The sequence below is a fragment of the Alligator mississippiensis genome, chromosome 4, assembly GCF_030867095.1.
Source record: "Alligator mississippiensis isolate rAllMis1 chromosome 4, rAllMis1, whole genome shotgun sequence".
NCBI lineage: Eukaryota > Metazoa > Chordata > Crocodylia > Alligatoridae > Alligator > Alligator mississippiensis.
Genome location: NC_081827.1, coordinates 113660449 through 113678923, shown reverse-complemented (window position 1 = coordinate 113678923; position 18475 = coordinate 113660449). Strand labels below are relative to the sequence as shown.

The following is an 18475-nucleotide window of genomic DNA, read 5'->3' as shown; positions in this document are numbered from 1 at the left end:
GGCCAGGGTCTGGAACGGGCTCCCAAGGGAGATGGTGCTCTCTCCTACCCTGGGGGTCTTCAAGAGGAGGTTAGATGAGCATCTAGCTGGGGTCATCTAGACCCAGCACTCTTTCCTGCCTATGCAGGGGGTCGGACTCAATGATCTGTTGAGGTCCCTTCCGACCCTAACATCTATGAATCTATGAACTTGAAAGGTAGGGGGATGGGAGAAAAATGTCCCAGGTTTCACATTGGCCCCGATTTCATATTTTCCTATATGGTCACCCTCATGGAAAAAATCAAATGCAAAGTAGGATTTCTGCTCTCGTGCTCATTATCTTGCATTACAAAAGAAGAGAGCAAGGAAACAGTCTTCTGTTCTACTGCTTTGAGTCTGTTTCTGTGTGAATGTCATAAGTGCCTGTGTCAAGAACAGGGTCTTGCCCTATGCATTGTCCATAGCCAAGCACAATATTTATTGCTCCACAAATAGCTTGTAGCACCTACCTCATTATCATGGGGATTATAAGACAACAGTAGGCAAATTCAAACAACACTGCAACACTACAACACACACAGATTCTAGCAACCATTTCATCCACATGAGCAGGCACGCATGAATTTGCAGTAGGATTTGAGAATGATGAAAGGGCCCAGAGTATATTTAAAGCACTCACAAACATAAATACCACAAAGAAGAGAAATCCATATATTCTCAGCAAATTTTATCTTGAACAATTTCTACATACCCCTTCTAACTTAATCCTAAAAACAGTACTCTTCACTTTTGTGGCAGTGCTGGCTGCTACTGGCCATCTAGCATAGGGCAAGTTGGGGTTGCCATCTGCTCTAGAGAATCTTTAGAGAAAATCATAAAGTAAATTTGGCCAAGAAAGAGTTCTTTATATTGTAGCCCATTCAAACGTTGCTTGAATGTGCCATTAAATCAACAGTCCCAGATTCCCCTAACTTCAGACTGTTGCAATATGTCTTTTGCAATATAGCTTTTGTTGTACTAATAGTTTCTTATCACAATGCCTAGGAACCACTCATTGTTCCATTTCCAGAGCATTGCTTCCTCAGGGTACTGATACGTATTTAGCTTGCTGTGGTTTTGCTGCCACTGAGCCAAGAGCTCCAATTCATAAACCCCATGTAGGGTTGAGATGTCATTCATTTCCTCGCTTTGCTTACTTATCAATAAACATTGTTATGCTGATAAAAATTATTCCTCCAGGAGTCTGAGCCAACCAGGATGGGCACCAACAACTGCAGTTCTTTTTCTGTATAGTGGGATTTTTCATAATACATGAGGAAATGAGAGCATAAAAGAAGCAAACAACTCTGTTATGTCTTATTCCTTCCACAGGAGTCTCAACAGTGAACTTGATGCTGAATTTGATAGTCCCACAGTATGCAATCTTCTGTCACCAATGACCTTTTATTTCCAGTTATTAATTCTTTCTTCTCTAATTTTTATGCACATCAAGCCTGAGGATGAAGTAGCCAGATTGTCATTGCACCACCCTGTATCTGAAATAGGCCAGGATTCTGCTGTCCATCCTTGATTTTTCTCCATGAAGGGAATAGGAGAAAGTTTTGTTTCAGTGCCTTTATCCCCTTCTTACTCCCATCCATTATCTTAACAATGATGTTTCTTATTGAAATGTTCACTTTACATGATATATTTTATTCAGTCCTTCCATACCTGGTGTGATTAGAGAAAAGAGCTACAGAGATTGGCTTATATCTGCAGTGTATTCTCCATAAAATGTTGGATATGTTCTCCAAGAACAGATGCTTCACTGCTTTGTCCTGTTCCTCCTGCCATCAAGGGGTCACTCAGTGTTCACTGGTACATACAGATCTATGCCTTTCTTTCACATGCCAGTTAAACCAACTCTTTTAGGTTTCACCAAGTGAGTCTACATGAGACGCTACATCACCGTAGCTCATTGATATGGTGATGTAGCATCAGCAGACATGAACTGTGAGGGTAGCTCTTCGGTTTCAAGAGAGCTGTGCTGATTCCCACCAACTCGCTTGTCTAGGTTTTTTATTTCATTGCTCTTAAGTCCTACAGGGCTAAGTACAGAAAGTCAAAAAGCCCAAGGCTGAATCAATTCAATCTTCTCAGGTTAGTCTAAGCTGCGTAGATTGAACCAATAAGCAAGTAAACAGATATTCACTTTTGGTTCCAGGAATGCAGCCACATGCCTGCATTAGCTCAGGCCAGAAGCTGGGGGGCACTACAGCTCACCTCCTTGGTCTGCTGGAGCAGATGTCTTGAATCTGGAGGGGATCTGGGACAGAAGTTCAATAAACCGATTTAACCTAAATCGTTAAGTCCAATGCTGTGTCCATTTAGGTTTATCTTAAACTGGTTTTGGCCATTTTGAAAGCGGTTTATGTGCACTGAACTTCTGTTTTGTTACAGATATGAACTGGTTTCTGACCACTCGTACCAGTTTATATGTATATTTCTCTCCCTAGCCCAGGTCATTTGCATGTAGGTGCATAATATGATACCTTTAAAACTTTCTAAAAACTCCATTTCAGGGGTCATTTATTTCTTAAAAGTGCATTAAACCTGAAAGTTTGCTTGTTTGTAAGCCATCTTTCAAGGCTCGTTTAGAGTGTGGTATTTAATTCTTATTAGAGCAGGCTAACATGGAAGATAAAGACAGAACAAGAAAAATAATGCTGACATTTGCTTGACATTTTCCTTGTTTCTTGTCTGGCATCAAACTCACTGCCTGTAGGTGCATCTACACAAGACATTAACGGCACAGTAGACTAATTCTACTGTGCATTAGCGCAGCACAGAAAAACTGTGCTTACACACAGTAGAATTAGCCTACTGCATGTTAGCATCTCTTAAAAAGCAAGTGCCTGTGCTAATGCGCAGTCACACTGATTATAGTGCATTAAGTTAAGACCTCTGATTAAAGGGCATTTGTATAAACAGCAAAATGTGCATCAGTGCAGAGAAAATGGTAGCGGTGCGCTTTTGAGCTAAAATACATTGAAGGCATTTTAGTTCAAAAGCACACCACTGCCATTTTCTTAGCACTGACATGCATTCTGCCATTTATACAAATGTATGCGATGCAGCACTGGGCACATCAGTTCGCATGCTCCACAGACTCAGTTAGAGTCTGTTGTGATGCACTGGATTTCTGGCATGTCAGAGCAGGCAAAGGTATGTGTATAAATGCCCATAGGTATTAAACTTAATGCACCATAATTACAGCACATGAACGAACGTGTAGACATGCCCTGTTTAGCACACAAAAAATACTGGATATAACATCCAGACTTGGTCTATACGGTATATCTACCCTCATTTGCAAATAAACCATATCAGAATTTGGGACAAACATTATAAGCACTTGTTTCCAAGGGAGTTTTGCAAAACTAGATTTTTTTGCTTTCCTATCTTACAAAGGAACATAATTTGTGATGAATTCTGCTCACAGATACATGCACATACAGAACTCTTTAAAATCACCAAGTTGCCAGCAACATCTCAAGGTAGAATTTAATTCTTAAAATTCACGTGGAAAATAATAAGGAAAAAAACCTGTTGATTCATGCTGTAAAAGTGAAAATCACAAATCCAGAAGGTCGTTTGCAAGTTTCTCAGTCTTTTAACAGGGGCTTAAGTGGAGCCAGTCGGTGGAGAGGGCCTTGTTAATGGTCTTCTACAGTGGGAAGAATTTTACCCATGAAGACTAGCATAATGACCTGGCACAGTTTGGGCATTTTTTTGTCTGTACTTGTCTTTATCCTTCAAGTTGCAGAATGTCCCATCCCAGGGGTTCAGCATGTTCAAATTCCATACCACTAGGGCAGTCAGTATCAGGTGTTTAACACCTTGCTAGTGCAGAAATAATTGATGAGAAATGCATCAATACCTTAGTTTTTCATTTTCCAGTTGTGTTTTCTTTTTAAAAAGAATTGTTTTTGGTGCAGCTATTGAATATTTAACATATTTTTCTCAGAAATGACTTACAGAATGTTATTGTTTGGTTTTACCTATTTATTAATCAGTTATAAGTTTATGATTTTTTTAATATAATGTTATAAGGAAAATGTGAGGTCAGGTTCTTGGCCATTTTGCACAAAGCTACCGAAAAGCTGTTCTAAGGGAGGAAGGAGAAAATCTCTTGATGAAAGGGAATTTCCACCAGACATAAAAGCTGACTCTTCCACCAGGTCTCTTCCTTTCTGTGCAGTGGTCACAGTGATTGGGGAAGGGGGTAGGGAAGTACCCATAAAGGGTCCTCAAACAGCAGAGTATTTTATATTTTAATTTTCTGTGGCTTATATACACTCTAGCTTTGCTTTTAATTTAGACTGAGTACAGACATTTGGGAGGTTAAATTGCATTCAAAATGGCCACCCAATTTAAACTTAGCTCATCCTGGTGCCGACCTTAAACTTACAGACCCAGTCTCAGTGACCAACAATCAGTCTAAACCGGTAACTGTACAGAAGTTCCATGCACACAAACTGGTCTAAAAAGTACAGAAGCCAGTTTAAGATAAACCCAGCTCTGTGTAGTATCAGACTCATTCAATTTAAGTCAAACCAGTGCATGGAACTTCTGTACACTTTCCCTGCACAGCCCCAGGACTGGGAAAACCCTGGGGCCTTGTTCCCCACCAGCTAGTGCTCTCAACCCACGAGCCACTCCAGGTACAGCTATGTTTATCAGAGTTCACCACTGCCGGAACAGAGCAAGTAAGTCTTGGTTGGGGCAAGAGCGGGAGAGATGGGAGGGTAGGTTTGGTGGGGGGAACCACACCCCACCCAGTCCATGAGCCATGTGTCCTCCCCCACCCCTCACAGGTCACACCTGTTGCTTCTACCCCACCTGTGGGTCGCACTTGTCTCCCCACCCCACTCACAGGAGTGCCTCTCCCTTCCACCCCCACCACAGGTCGCGCCTTCCCCCCAACCCTCAAGTTGCATGTCTTCCCTCTACCCCTTGTGGGTCACATCTGCCCCCCCTACACTGCCTGCAGGTCATGCCTGCACCCCCTACCCACAGATCATGCTTGCTCCCCCTACCTCTTGCGGGTTGTGTCTGCCCTCCCTACCCCTTGTGGGTCACACCTGCCCTTCCCCTACCCCACCTGTGGGTCATACCTACCCCCCCGCCCCACCTATGGGTCACCCCTTCCCCCCATCCCCTTGTGGACCCCCAACCGCTTCCAGCATGCTGGGCCCCCAGCGTCCCTGCTAGCCTCCCCAGCCTGATATCGGGCAGACATATTGAATCTATTTAACCTCCCTGTGGCATAGTGGGGTCCCTGACCAGCCACAGTGCTACTTTCCCCACCTGCCTTTAGGCATGCCACCTACCTGTCTTTCCTGCCATGCCTTGTTGTTAATTACTTATTTGTTAATTAAGGTGGGAGGCTGCCCATTCTTGCCCTGATGCCAGGGGCTGCTATCTGCAGCTCTGTTCCCCCCCTACACCGCAGCCCAAGCCTCGCAGATGGCATCCAGATGAAAATGCGCCCGGCTTACAGCCGGACCAAGCTTAGCCCTCGTTGTCAGGCCTCAAACGCACACACATTCATACCACCCTCCTCTCACTAGGGCCTCTCACACTCCATCCCCTCTCACAGGGTCTCTTTCATGCCTCAACAACTTGTACTGCCTTGCTCCCTCCTGGACTGGGCCCCTTAGGCCATAAGTTTTAGCTAGCTCATACCTTGAGTAGCAGATGAACTGTCTTTTGGGCATCTCCCACAGCCCTCAGTGGGGTAGTGGCCAGTCAGTTACCTGACCGGGTCCAAGCTTGCTCTGGCCTCTCCCAGGGCAGCTCTACAGATTCACGCATACTAGGCTCCCAGCCCTCTGGTTTTCCCCCTCACTGGGGCTCCTCATCTCCACCCCCTCCCTGGGGCCACCCCCTCACAAGGGGGCTCCTCATCTCTGCCCCCTTACTGGGGCTCCACACCATCCCCTCACTGGGGCCACAGGGCTTCCCTCCCCAGTGGGATCAGGTGGCCATAGCTGTGCCTGGCCCCAACTACCTCTCCTCAGGGTCTTGTACCCCATAGGGCTCAGGTAGCCCCAGACATGCCTGGCCCCACTCTTGCTCCTTGAGGTCTGGCACCCCACAGGGCTCAGGTGGCCGCAGCTGTGCCTGGTCCCACTACCTCCAGTGATAAATGACCCACCTGAAGGCAAGGGCTGGGGTTAAGGCCCCCCAACCCACATTTCACCGGGGTGGTAACTGGCCTGGCATTTCCTGGGGGCTCCCACACCACTGAGAGCCCCACCAGGCCACCCACTCCCAGCAGGGTGCAGTTTTAGGTCATGCCCAGGACCAGGAGCCTCCAAGCAATCCCCTACAGCTCCTACCCTTGCCTCCATGATGTTGCATGCAGCCTTGTAGCCAGGCAATGTTTCTGCCTGCCTGCCAGCAGGGAACTGCTCTGTTTACACAGGTGGCCAGAGATCTAAAATGGACGCCCCAATCAAGCACCTGCTGGCTGCTTGGCTCCGGTCTTAAAGTGGCAGGCACCAACAGTGCTCTGCCACACACATTCCCCCTTAAAATAGTTCCTCAGGGAGGTTTCCCCTACTGTTCCTCCAAAGCAGGCTCCCCTCAGAGCCTGTGAAAGCCCTCAAGTGGTGAGCACCCCCAAAGGTGCTCTGCCACACACTTCCCCCCCTTAGAATGACATTCAGGGGCTTTGCTTGGCTACCTTCTCTGCTAGCTTTGCCCCAGACTACTGCAGCCCCTGCCATGTGGCGAGCACCCCAACTGCTCCACCACACTCCCCCTAATGCCCCTGAATGTCTGTACTTAGCCTTAAGGACGTTTAAAGATAGTAGTCACAAAAGTTCACAACCTTGTAAATTCGAGCATAATAAGCATCCCCATAGCTCCTAAACTTTGGTTTGGTCAAGTGTCTCTTTCTTTTGGGATAGCAGGACTGTTAGGCATGGTTTCTTTTTTAAAAAAAGAAAAGTACTACAAGGCCACTGGCATAAAATATTAGCTCATGTACTGATTTGGAGGCCCACCTGCCTTTCAGATTTATAGTCTGTTCAGCCAGCATCTAAACTACAGTAATGCCTCAGTTGTCTTTGGGAATGAGGGTGATTGTTGGCTTGCAGCTTTAAATAATCCTTTCTTCTCTTTTTCTTAAATTAGACTTTAAGGATTAATCCAAAGGAGAATTAAGAGGAGAGAAAGCTGATGCTTTCTTTTGTTACAATTGCTCATTAACAACTGTAGGACTTTTGGATTAAGAGTTACAGGGCACGTCCATATGTCACCCCATGTCACCATAGTGATTGCACTACAGCGACATATGACATGCTATGGCGATGTAGTGATCACATGAGTTTATATGTGACTAGCAGTTACTTCGCCATAGCAGCGCGGTCCCCCGTTTTAGTGTGCCTCAACAGCAAAGTAGTGGCTAAAACTAACCATGCACCACATGCTTGCTACAGTTTGGGTGGTTCCTGCACTGTACTTTAGTATTTCCTTTTACAAAAAGTACTAAAGCATGGTGCAGTAACAGCATTGCCATATGGCGACATGTAGACGCGCCCATATGTAAGATACAGATACATGTATACTTTGAGATAAATTATTAGCTTTCATTTTACAGTTAAATTTATTCACTCAGCCTTTGATATTAAAATAAATAAAAACCCAGGAATACATTTCAAAAGAATTTGTCAAACCTAAGTGGTTTGAAATTTAGCCTACTTTATTTACTACTGGGCCATGTTCACCAGCATGCTCTGAATGTCTTCATTCTCTTGTGATATATTAGCCCCATGAGATCAGTTAGTAGCTGCTTAGTATCAAAAGAGCAGAGGTCCAGCAAAAGGTGAAGCACGAAGGTTCCTCTTAGAAATGTGTATTTAAAATAAATGGCCTGATTCAGGAAATCCTATAAATTCACTGGTGGCCCACTGCTAAGAGACCCAATGGCTGGGTTTTCTTGTGACCCCTCAAATATGTACAGAATGTGTTTGTATGTGCAGTGAATGTCTTCATATTTATGGTGTCAATTCTTATGTACAAGTCTTCTCTGCATTTTTCTAACCAGGCAAGTGGCTCCCCTTTCTTTACAAGCTTCCTGCAGCATTCGTTTAATATGTATAGCATGGAAATTATTTTGATCACTTTTTTCAGGGTGATGCTACTCTAAGTGAACAAGGTGCTATGTACAAAAAAAATATTTCAGACATTTTTAATTTAAGATTATTCTCTATGTCCATTATTTGTTTTGTTTTGTTCTGTTTTCTGTGGTTTTTGTAATGAAACATTTTTGTGTAATTTGTTTTCATTGTTGAATATGTGCTGTTGGTGCATATATAAAAATATATATGTATTAAGGGCCATATTGTGCATCTGATATGCTCACTTAACTCAGCTTAATGAGCAGTACATATTTGCATCATTCCAGCTGTGGTACATTGTCTTTGTGAATGCCATTTCAAAACTGAAGAACAGTATCATTGCCAAGGGTTTTAGTTGGCTGTAACAGATCAAGAAATCAGCTGGCTAAAAGTACTTTTACCTCTTGGTGCCACTGTAAACAAGACCTTTTTTGCTTTATGTTTTTCTCTGTTATGTTTATCTTCCTAATTACCACAGACAAGACCAATAGTGTACATTTCATGCCGATCAATATAATTTAATTATTATGGTGACATGAATTCACTGCTGTGCCACAGGCTATATTAATTTCTATTTGTATTTTCTTATTATATTTTATAAACAGGGTTTTAAAAAATACCCTCCTTACGAAGATTTGTTTTTACGAGAAAGCCATGTACCATTTACAAAACAAAATTAAATAAAGAATTGAAGGATTGCAGTGAAGTCCATGCCTTAATCTTGAGTATTATCATCAAGAGGTTACTGATCTTTTTTTCTGTACGCATAAAATTATCTGCATTATTATAAACATATTTGAATCATGCATTAGAGCAGCATTTGTTGAAGTTCTCCAGAACCTAGGCTTTAGGTTGTGTTCAAATAGACAGACAACAAACCAAATCTTCGAATGTGTTACTAGTGTTCTTTTATTCTCTGTAGGGGGCCTGTGTTCTTGAATCCACCATCCTCAATTATCCAAAACAATTATTGAAATCTCCTGAAAATCCCTTTAAAAACCTATCTGTCTTATATGTTCTTCTTTGAAAAGGTTTAATGTGGTTTCACGAGTTACTGATATTCCTGCCAAGAATAAATGCATATATCAAGTGTTGTGCAGAAGAGAATCTCTGCTTGTTTAAATTAGAAAAGCGGTGCGTTTATTTAGCTCTCTTGCAGAACAGCTCTTTGGGAGTTGGTAATCTATACCCTAAACTCACCAAAACTTCTCTAATCAAAACCAATGTGTTACTAATGGAAGGGATGTTGCTGTCTGTTGGATAGGTCTGTGATAGCTTCCAGATATGCCTTTGTGGCTTCCTAACTTGCAGAGGTTTTGGGTCAAACCTTTCCTTACATGTGCAATGGTACAAATATCCATGCCCTGGCTATGTTTGCTGAGCCAGCATGATCCTTAAAATATATACCTGAGTCTGAAGGGAAACCATGAAAATAATATCTTAAGTAATATGTTTACATTTTAAATGTTTTATCACATTTGTAGTGAGTATACAGGGGGTGCTGAGATCTGTTTAAATGGTGTTTCTGTAAATTGTATAACAAACAAACTGAACAGAATATATTTTTAGGCTCCTGTCCACTCCCATTTATGCTAATTTACTAACCTAACACTTGGCCTTTGTCAGATTTAGTGAGGAGTGTTTTGAAACATCCTGCAAATTATATTTAGGATAAAAATCTAAAAGCATCAAGATATGAAACATAAAAATAAGCACACAAAAAAAAGTTACAGCTGGCAAGAAGTATCTTTATGTCTTTTTAGCATCTGGCAAGAAAAATCTATTCTACCAGTTTTATTACATTAACAAATAACAACAAAAACAAAACAAATTAACCCATATGCAATTTAAATATAAGCTACGGCAAAGTAGAGCTGAAAGTCAAAGCTGACATATAGCTTTAGTACATTACTTTTGATATGATCATTTGTTCACCTTATTATTGGAGCACATGGACAGATTGGGAGACTTTCACTGGATGTTAATGAGCAGTAATTCAGAAGAGGACAAAGCATTAAAAATTATGAACAATTCAGTGTCTGGTCCACTGCTATAGAGTTGTAAATTGAGAAATGAAGAGGAGAGTGGTTTGAGGAGTAAAACAAATCCAAAGGGGAACAAGCTTAGGATGAACCAGTTGTAAATTTTTTAAAAAGATGTATTTAATTATGTTTGTAGAAAACAACATGTGCCTTGAGTATTGGGTATTGGGCACAGTGTTTGTTAGTTTTTTTATAAATATAGGTATAAACAAGGGTAGAGATTTAATTAAAGAACCTAAATCTTTCAGTGCCTAAAGGAAAAGAGTGAAAGACTTGTGCAGATAAGACAGCATCCATATCTCCTCCACTAGCAAATCCCCAATGGTCTTTGACTTCTATCAGGCCTGTGATCATTTCAGGGCTGGATCCTCCAGGATGTTAATTTATACCAGCTGAGGATTGGGACCTCATTATTTCAGATTGTGTTATTGGGGCAGGCTGAGCTCCCTGCTTCTGACCTACTTAATTTCTCTGTTTCCCATTAGTCCCTCTTTAATAATGTAGCCTGTGTTTTCCCACCTTCTTTCTGAACTCCTGGGTTCTTTAATGCCACTTCTTCTTCTGTGATTTCCCCTATTGCTTTTATCTCTGTCATCTCTCAATACATAAGCCACTGTGAGGCAATCTGTTACTCTCACTGAATGCTGCCCTGGCTCATCTGGAGCGGGAGAGCGACAACTGTTTCATGAAATACAGCTAAAGAAATACAGCTCCCCGTGACAGGACTCAAAAGAGAGAGCTTATTCCCCACTGCACAGAACTCCTTTTATTTCTGCTCAGAGGCAGAGTAGTGAGTTGTGCATCTGGCTCATGTTGGCTGCTGATAGCAGCATGCCTTCTAGCTGGTTGGTTGGTACCATGGGACCATGCCAGTCCAGGAACATGCCTGCTAATGTTCTTGAGTGCTCTTGAAAAAGCCTGGCCGCCTCCTTACAAAGTGAAGGAAAAGAGGAGGAGTGTGAATTCAGCAGAGGTCAAGGTGACTTCAGGTTTCTGTTTGCCTGGCAGAGCTAAAATATCTGGAATTCTGTGATTGCTAAGATAAGCAGTTGTCTACTGCACCAGTGACAAATTAGCTGACTAAATGCTGAGGAGGAACAATTCCCTGTAGCTTTACCATTTCGATATAAGACTAGTGTGACATAATCCAGGAAACAATTTTACTGACCCATTAACCCCTATATCTTCATGCAGTACACTAAGTATGCCCTAAGTTGTTATAAATAGAGCTTTATCATGTTCTGTGGGAGTCAGTACTGAGACAGATTGTTCTAATTTTTTTTTTTAACCACAAATTAAATATTCCAGCTCTTCTGACAACCTGAGAGCTTGCTCATGCTGTCAAGAAGCCTTTAGTTAATAAAACACTTTCCTTCCTTGTTTGTTCTAAGATTGTATTTTTGTATACATTCAGGCAAATAAATCTCCATTTCAAGAGCATTGGGTTTCTGCCTTGGAAGTTTCTATGAATTGTTGCTTAAATTAAGGAGTATTGGGTATCATTTTTAAGCCTTTGCTTTAGTAAAGGACCCCAAGCAGATTATTGTACTGTACAAGGGTAGACTATCTAGCCTTACAGTGCAGTCCCTAGGTCAACATAGCCTGAGCATACTACTAAAGAAGCTGGACACTCAGCTCTGTGGGATAAGAGAGAACTGCTTGTCACTCCCACGTTCTTCTCACTGTGGCCCATCCCTGCAACAGTCCAACAGTGACAAGACCCAATCCTTCTTATTACAAAAGAAATAATGGGTCCAGACCCTTTTTCTAGCAAATCTCTTAGCTGTGGGACCATCTCAAAACTGTTTCATGTAGGATACTGAGGAGCTAACAGTCCTGCTGACCCTCACATACAGAGAACTATGGAAGCAGTAAGGCCAACCTGCCAAGCTAAAAATGTGATAGTGCATGAGCATTAAAGGGTGTTGAACCCCTTCCTAAAGGAAGAATAGCTCATAGAAGGAAGAGAACTTTGTGTGAGGCAGAGAATTTATGGGAATTAATGGGAATATGGAAAGACTTCCTCTGGAAAGATGAGAAATTGTATGCAGATGTGTGGAGACCACAGCTTAATTTTCTCTACAGTTTCCTATCTCATGTTCCATCGTTTTCCCCTGTCCCATCTCTCCCACATCCCTAAAAAAGAAAAAAAGGTCTGTTCAGGGGGACAATGTGAGCAGACTCTTGGGCCAGATCCAGATGTGCAGGCATGTGCAGTTTGTGGTACCACAAACTTCTTTGTAGCACGGGGGCAAAATTTGCTACCAGGAAATCCCCTTAGTAAAAACCCCCCCCACAAAAAAGCAGTGCAGCCCATGCCACAAGAGCACGCACCAGCAGACACAGAGGCTCAGTCCTCTAGGGAGACATTCTGGCTGCCAGCCAAAGCATCTCCCCTCCTCTAGTTCCACCATGGCCCCTCTAGTCTGCCATTTCCCTGCAGTGGGGCATTTTGCCCCACACCAAACCCCACATCCAGGGGCATGTGCAGTGGCAAAAAGTTTAAGTTTAGATGCAGTACATATGGATAGTAGTAGACTGAGAGAGCACCATCTAGCCAAAAAACAAGTATAGGGTAAGCAGTGTGCTTACCTAGTATGGAACAGGAGGGGTTGAGTGGGTACTTTAGTTTCCATGACTTTTCAGTATTGTGGTCTTTGGAACTCCCAGGAAAGACAACTGCTGAGATGCAGGCAATTTTCCCAGCAGGACTGGACTGGTAACAACTTTTTTACATGAAACAGCCATCAGATGCTACTTTTTCATCCCCTAGTTCCCTGAGTTATTCCATTGCCATGTTCTTGATATCCATAGACATTTCTGGTATCTTCTTCAGCATAGGAGTTCAGTGGCAGTTTCACATTTATTAACAATCTTTTCTTCAAACCAGATTTGGGAGTACTAAAAGATAAACTCTGAAAGAAGATTTTGCCTTTAATTGAAAAGTCCTAGATAGGAAAATCAGAAGGAAACAAGATATTCAAAGTAAAACAGATGATGGAATCCAGTGAACAGTGTAGGAGTGATCCATAGCACTGAAATCAAGCTAATGGATAATATTTGCAAGGCATGCCACACATTCCCACAATATATCAATTTTAGTGAGCTAAGCCAAATCTGGTATTTAGTAATGATTTGAGCTATCCTTTGCCACCTAATGTGTGTCAGCACTTTGAGCTTCTACCACAGTCCATGCTTCTGATACGTTCTTGATCACCAAACACAAGCACATGCACTTACTTGTTAACATGTTTATAATTGGGTGTGATACCCATTGGGTTATTCAGTTCTTTCCTGTGATGATGTGATCCAGGTCTCTTGCAACACTGGGGAAGAAGCAGACCCTTCTCATCTTCATGTTGCTATACTGCTCATGCATCCCTCTGAATACCCAGCAGTAGTCATCATCCTTCTTGAAATCACTACATCAGATTCCAGACAGCTTTTAATAATAGCAGAGTTGCTTTGGAATCAGTTGGAAAATAAAGAGAAATACACATTTAAATGATGATAGGAAGTGAATTCAAGCAGCCAGATAATGGAACAGAAGCTGCAGTACACTGGCACAAAAGTTGTTTTGCATAGAGTGAAAATTAATATGTAGATGTGTCATAGATAGAAAAAACATTTTCTCTCAATTTAAAGGCTGCTGGGATTTCTCCCAACTTGTCAGATTTGAGTTTGGAAGTTTGTCTCATCTTGGCAAGGTGTTTGCCTTTTCTCTCCCTTATTCAAGACAAATGCAATTTGCAGGGTAGACTTTGGAAATGATGTATTTGCCTTGTTCTGTACTTTAGAGCAGAAGGAACCAATTGTAGGACATGTAAACTATTACAGTGTGTTTTCTCCTGTTGCACAACTAGTTTCTAGTGTTCAGAAGAATACTGATTTTTTTTTAAAAGGGTTTTCTTGCTCAGCACTCTTGATTTATTGTATCAGACAGAGTATTACATTAAATCTATTTAATCTCTCAGGTTTTGACATCCAAGGAAAGAGAATAATTCACTATGACTTGTCAGCTTCTTTTTTCAGGTAATTTTTCAATAATATAACTTCACAGACCAAATTATCGAGTTCCCCAAGATTTATACCACAAGTTCAAGTGACATCAGCTGACATGATACCACCTTGATGAAAGTAGGTACTACAGAAATTCTAGGTGGGAATTAAGACTGTTCTACAAGTTATGTCAAGATGAAGGGATCAAGGAAAGTTTTCTATAAAAGATGGGAACATCAGCTTCACATTTCTTGGTGCTTCTCTTGGTCATGGATCCCTTGCTATTATAGATCCTTGATAATATCAAGTGGCCTTTTGTACAGACAGCTTTTTTATTTTAATCCAAAATCAAAATGTATCATTATGCTGATTCCATTATATGGAGCCAGAATGGGTGGGGCTAAAATGGTCACATTTAGAACTTTTATAGAGGACATTGCTGATGGCAACAAATTCATGCCCATTTCTCAGACGTTATAAACATAGCTAAGCATTGTTATGGTGAATGGAGTTGTCCAGTTTATAGTCCAAAGGGCAGAGCACACCTTGTGACACTAGGGAAGAACATTTTTATGGTGTCTTCATCAGAGGAAAAAAAGGCAGGAAATACATGTAAGAGGTTCTCTTTTCAACAGGAATTATAGGGCCAGATTTAGTCAGATTGTGAACAGGTGCAACTTTGAGTTAAATATTTTAGAATTATATTTGGCCTGTATCTGGCATCAGGCATTAGATTTGAAAGGAGAAACCAGCATTAGCCAATATATCGGAGATCCTTGTGCTCTTTACTTCTCTATTGCAGGTTATGACAACTGAAACCAGCCTAGTTGTAACATAACTTAGGTCCTATGAAAGTTCAAATCATAGAATCACAGAAGTTCAGGGCTGGGAGGGACCTTGAAAGATCCAGTCCAACCCCCCTGCTCTGGGAAGGAATACTGAGATCAAACGATCCCAGCAGGGTGTATTTCCAGTTTCCTCTTGAAGACTTCTAAGGTTGGGGAATACACCACCTCGTTGGGAAGTCTGTTCCAGATTCTGGTTAACCTTGCCATAAAGAAGCTTCCTTGCATCCAACCTGAAACCATCCTCTAACAGTTTATGGCCATTGCTCCTTCTCCTCCCATGGGGCACCCTAGTGAACAGTTTTTCTCCCAGCTCCCAATATTCACCCCTTACGTACTTATAGATGGCCACCAAATCGCCCCTCAGTCTTCTCTTCCCCAGGCTGAACAGTCCCAGATCCCTTAGTCTTTCCTCATGTTAATGCAGAAAGCCATTTAGTAAAAGAATTTACTCTTTGAAGTAAAAGAATGATTTTTTATTTAAATAACAAAACAGAATGAAGGCCCTTAGAGGATTAAAGGGACCGGATTTGGTTTTCCAATAACATCTTTAAACACAAGGTACCAACAGAATATTTTAAGATTAGCGTGGCACAAGCAAAGTTGGGCACAGAGCTTTTTAACTTCTCTTTTGCCAAATTGAAGGCCAAATTCATTTCTGGCACAGCTGCAAGGATATTAGAAGAGTGGAGCCCCTTTCCCTCAAAATTTTTTTTTCCATGTGTATCAAAGTCATTTCCATAGTCTAACTCTTTATCCCAGTGCACCCAGTGGGAGCTTTACCACCAGAAGATGCATTTCCAAACTGTAACTTCTACTGCCCCTTAGTAGTTAGTGCCCAAGTGAAGGCAATGGGATTCATGTTAAATAAATATCAACTAGCTTGTATACGGCTTGTAGAATGTGGCTTTCCATTTTTGTATTCTGCCAGAACTGGCAAAATGGTATCACAAAATGTTCACAAGAGGACTTGGATATTATGAAGGAACCATAAATTAGTCTGTTGTTCCTGGCAAAGCTTGAAGAAACAATTTCTTCTATATTTACAAAGTCTATCTACACCTTTTCATCACCAAGCATTCTACTCTGTCTTCTCTTTTCTTGTTGGCTTGCATCTCTCTGTTCTAAGAAATGACTTTGCATTGGACTTGTGAAAACTAATTTGTTTGGGGGAATAAATATAAACCTTCTTTGTAAACCTTCTATCCCCCTTCTACAGTTAGGTAGGTCTGTATAGGCGCACCCATCTAGCAAGCAAGGCATGAATTTGCTCAGAGAGAAGAGCCATGGAATCAGCCTTTCAAACAAAGTATTTCATAAATTGTGCTAAGAGATCATCTCGGTATCAGTCATATGGCAAATTTTGTTGTGTTACCAAATAATTCTTGACACACTTCCTACTTGACAGTCTTCAGTGTCCAGCATGCATTTCTATTAGCTGAAGTGAGAGGACGCTAAGTACCAAACATGATTTGTCTATGCCTACTTGCACCACCAGAGGGTAGCACAGGTTACCATAGGAAATGGACACACACATACACACACACACACACACACACACACACACACACACACAAAACGTGCGTATGCAAAAAAGGTATCCTGTCCTATGAGAGGAGCAGTAATATAATTGAAACTATCTGGAGAACCATGGCATAGATTACTAATAATTTCTTCCACTTGAGTGAACCAGAGAACTGAACTGATTTGAAAGTGCTGGAAGCAGAGCTGCAAGTGTACCAGTTTATGTACCTCCTCTGCAAAAGGATTTTATATTCTGAGCAGCAGCCAATAAGAAAGAAAAAATATATATTATGATAGCTAGGAGACTGGCTGGGCTGCCTCCTGAATTTTGTATTTAAAATATACTAAAAATAGTTTCTGTTTCTGTTCTCTCTGAATAGTTGCATTAGAGAACTGAACCTACACAAGGAATCAAGTTATAACATTCAGATCAGGCACCAATTCATATACCCTATTACTGTAAAGGACAAAACTACTTTTGATTTCAGTGAGGCCAGGATGTCACCAGCAGAGATCTTGATGATCAGCATGCCTTGATGGTAAGCCTGGAAACAGGCATAGACTGGATCAGTCCCCTTATGGAAGGGCAAAACTGTGTGTTTTTTAATGCAGAAGTATAGTGTTGGGGTTCAGATCTTTGGTTTTAAGTTGGAAATGACCAAAAAGGCTGGTGTTGCTCTTTCAATTGTTATTCAAATCCAGGAAATGTAGAAAATATTGTTATTTGAATTAAAAACCCTGTCGTATGTAAACATAAAGATGAGGACAATTATGTCTTTACATTTATTTGACACAATATCCATTAGCAAAAAGCTTTGAAAATGGTTTGGGTAGAAACATCTCTGACATAGAATTTAAACAATTTGGACAAAGCAGTGAAAGCTATACAGTGATAAATCCTCTTCTTTCCCTGTACCCCACATCATCTCACTGCTACTACTGACAAGCTAGTGTCTTGGGGAATATTTTGCAAAGACCATATTTTGATAGTAGCTGAAACACCACAGGATATTATTTACTTCCTAAGTTCCCAGGGAAACAGAACTTGATATAATATATCTTGAGAACGTTAAAGTCCCTTATACTGTCACTTTATAAGTAACCCAGTTGCACCCATGTACTATAGTAAAATAATGCTTAATAGGACATGATCTGCTTCAGTTTAAATCAGTGGAAAGGCTCCCACGAGACCTGAATTGAATTTGGGCTTCATATGTGCTCAATAAATGTTGTCAGTGTAAAATTCCAGCTGAACAAAACTTTGCCAGCACATTTCAATGTTGAGCTTAAATGTTTCGCTTGATATTTATGAATAAACTAAGTTTACTATCAGAAACCAAGTGTTTTTGTAAGATCAGGAACCAAACTCACAATCCTCACTAAATCTCTCCATCAGCTATAGAGTCTGTTTACTACCGTTACTAACCCTTTGCTCTGTAATCTGTGTATATATGTCTAATTTATCAGTTTCTTGTAGATTGTCAGCAGCCTGCTGCCTCCATACCGCCACACGGCGCACAACTAGCTGGGGGGCCACATTGCCAGACTGTCAGGTAAACTATAGCTAACTCTTTCTTTTTCCATATAGCTGCATGCTGTATCCAATATGCATCTGCCCTTGCCTTTCCTATACAAATAGTCTTTCCTGTTTACAAGATTTACAACTAATAGTAAACTTTTAACAACTTGAGCTACTGTGATATATTTTGTAGTCATTGCATAATACCGTTTTTCTTCCCTGCATGTATTAAGGAAGCTATGCTCTTGTGCATAAATCAAAAATTAAAAAAAATAATTTGGGATAAATCTTTCTCTGCTTATATCCAGACATTTTTTTCAGTATAGTCAAAATACATTTATTGTGGGTAAAATCAATGGGATTTTTGCCTCAGCTAGGGGAGCAGGATTAAACATGTCA

The 18475-nt window shown here is 41.3% G+C and overlaps 1 protein-coding gene across 9 annotated transcripts in view; it reads left to right on the top strand.

Moving 5' to 3' along the window:
- BICD1 (BICD cargo adaptor 1) overlaps window positions 1–18475 on the top strand; it is a 281224-nt gene that overhangs the window by 246614 nt on the left and 16135 nt on the right. For 3 of the 9 annotated variants that reach the window (XM_059726477.1, XM_019489355.2, XM_019489362.2), the window contains one exon: window positions 18035–18110. The exons of the other annotated variants lie outside the window; for them this stretch is intronic. In XM_059726477.1, coding sequence (XP_059582460.1) covers window positions 18035–18110 — 76 coding nt within the window. The remainder of the gene's footprint in view (window positions 1–18034; window positions 18111–18475) is intronic. 9 annotated transcript variants of the gene reach the window in all.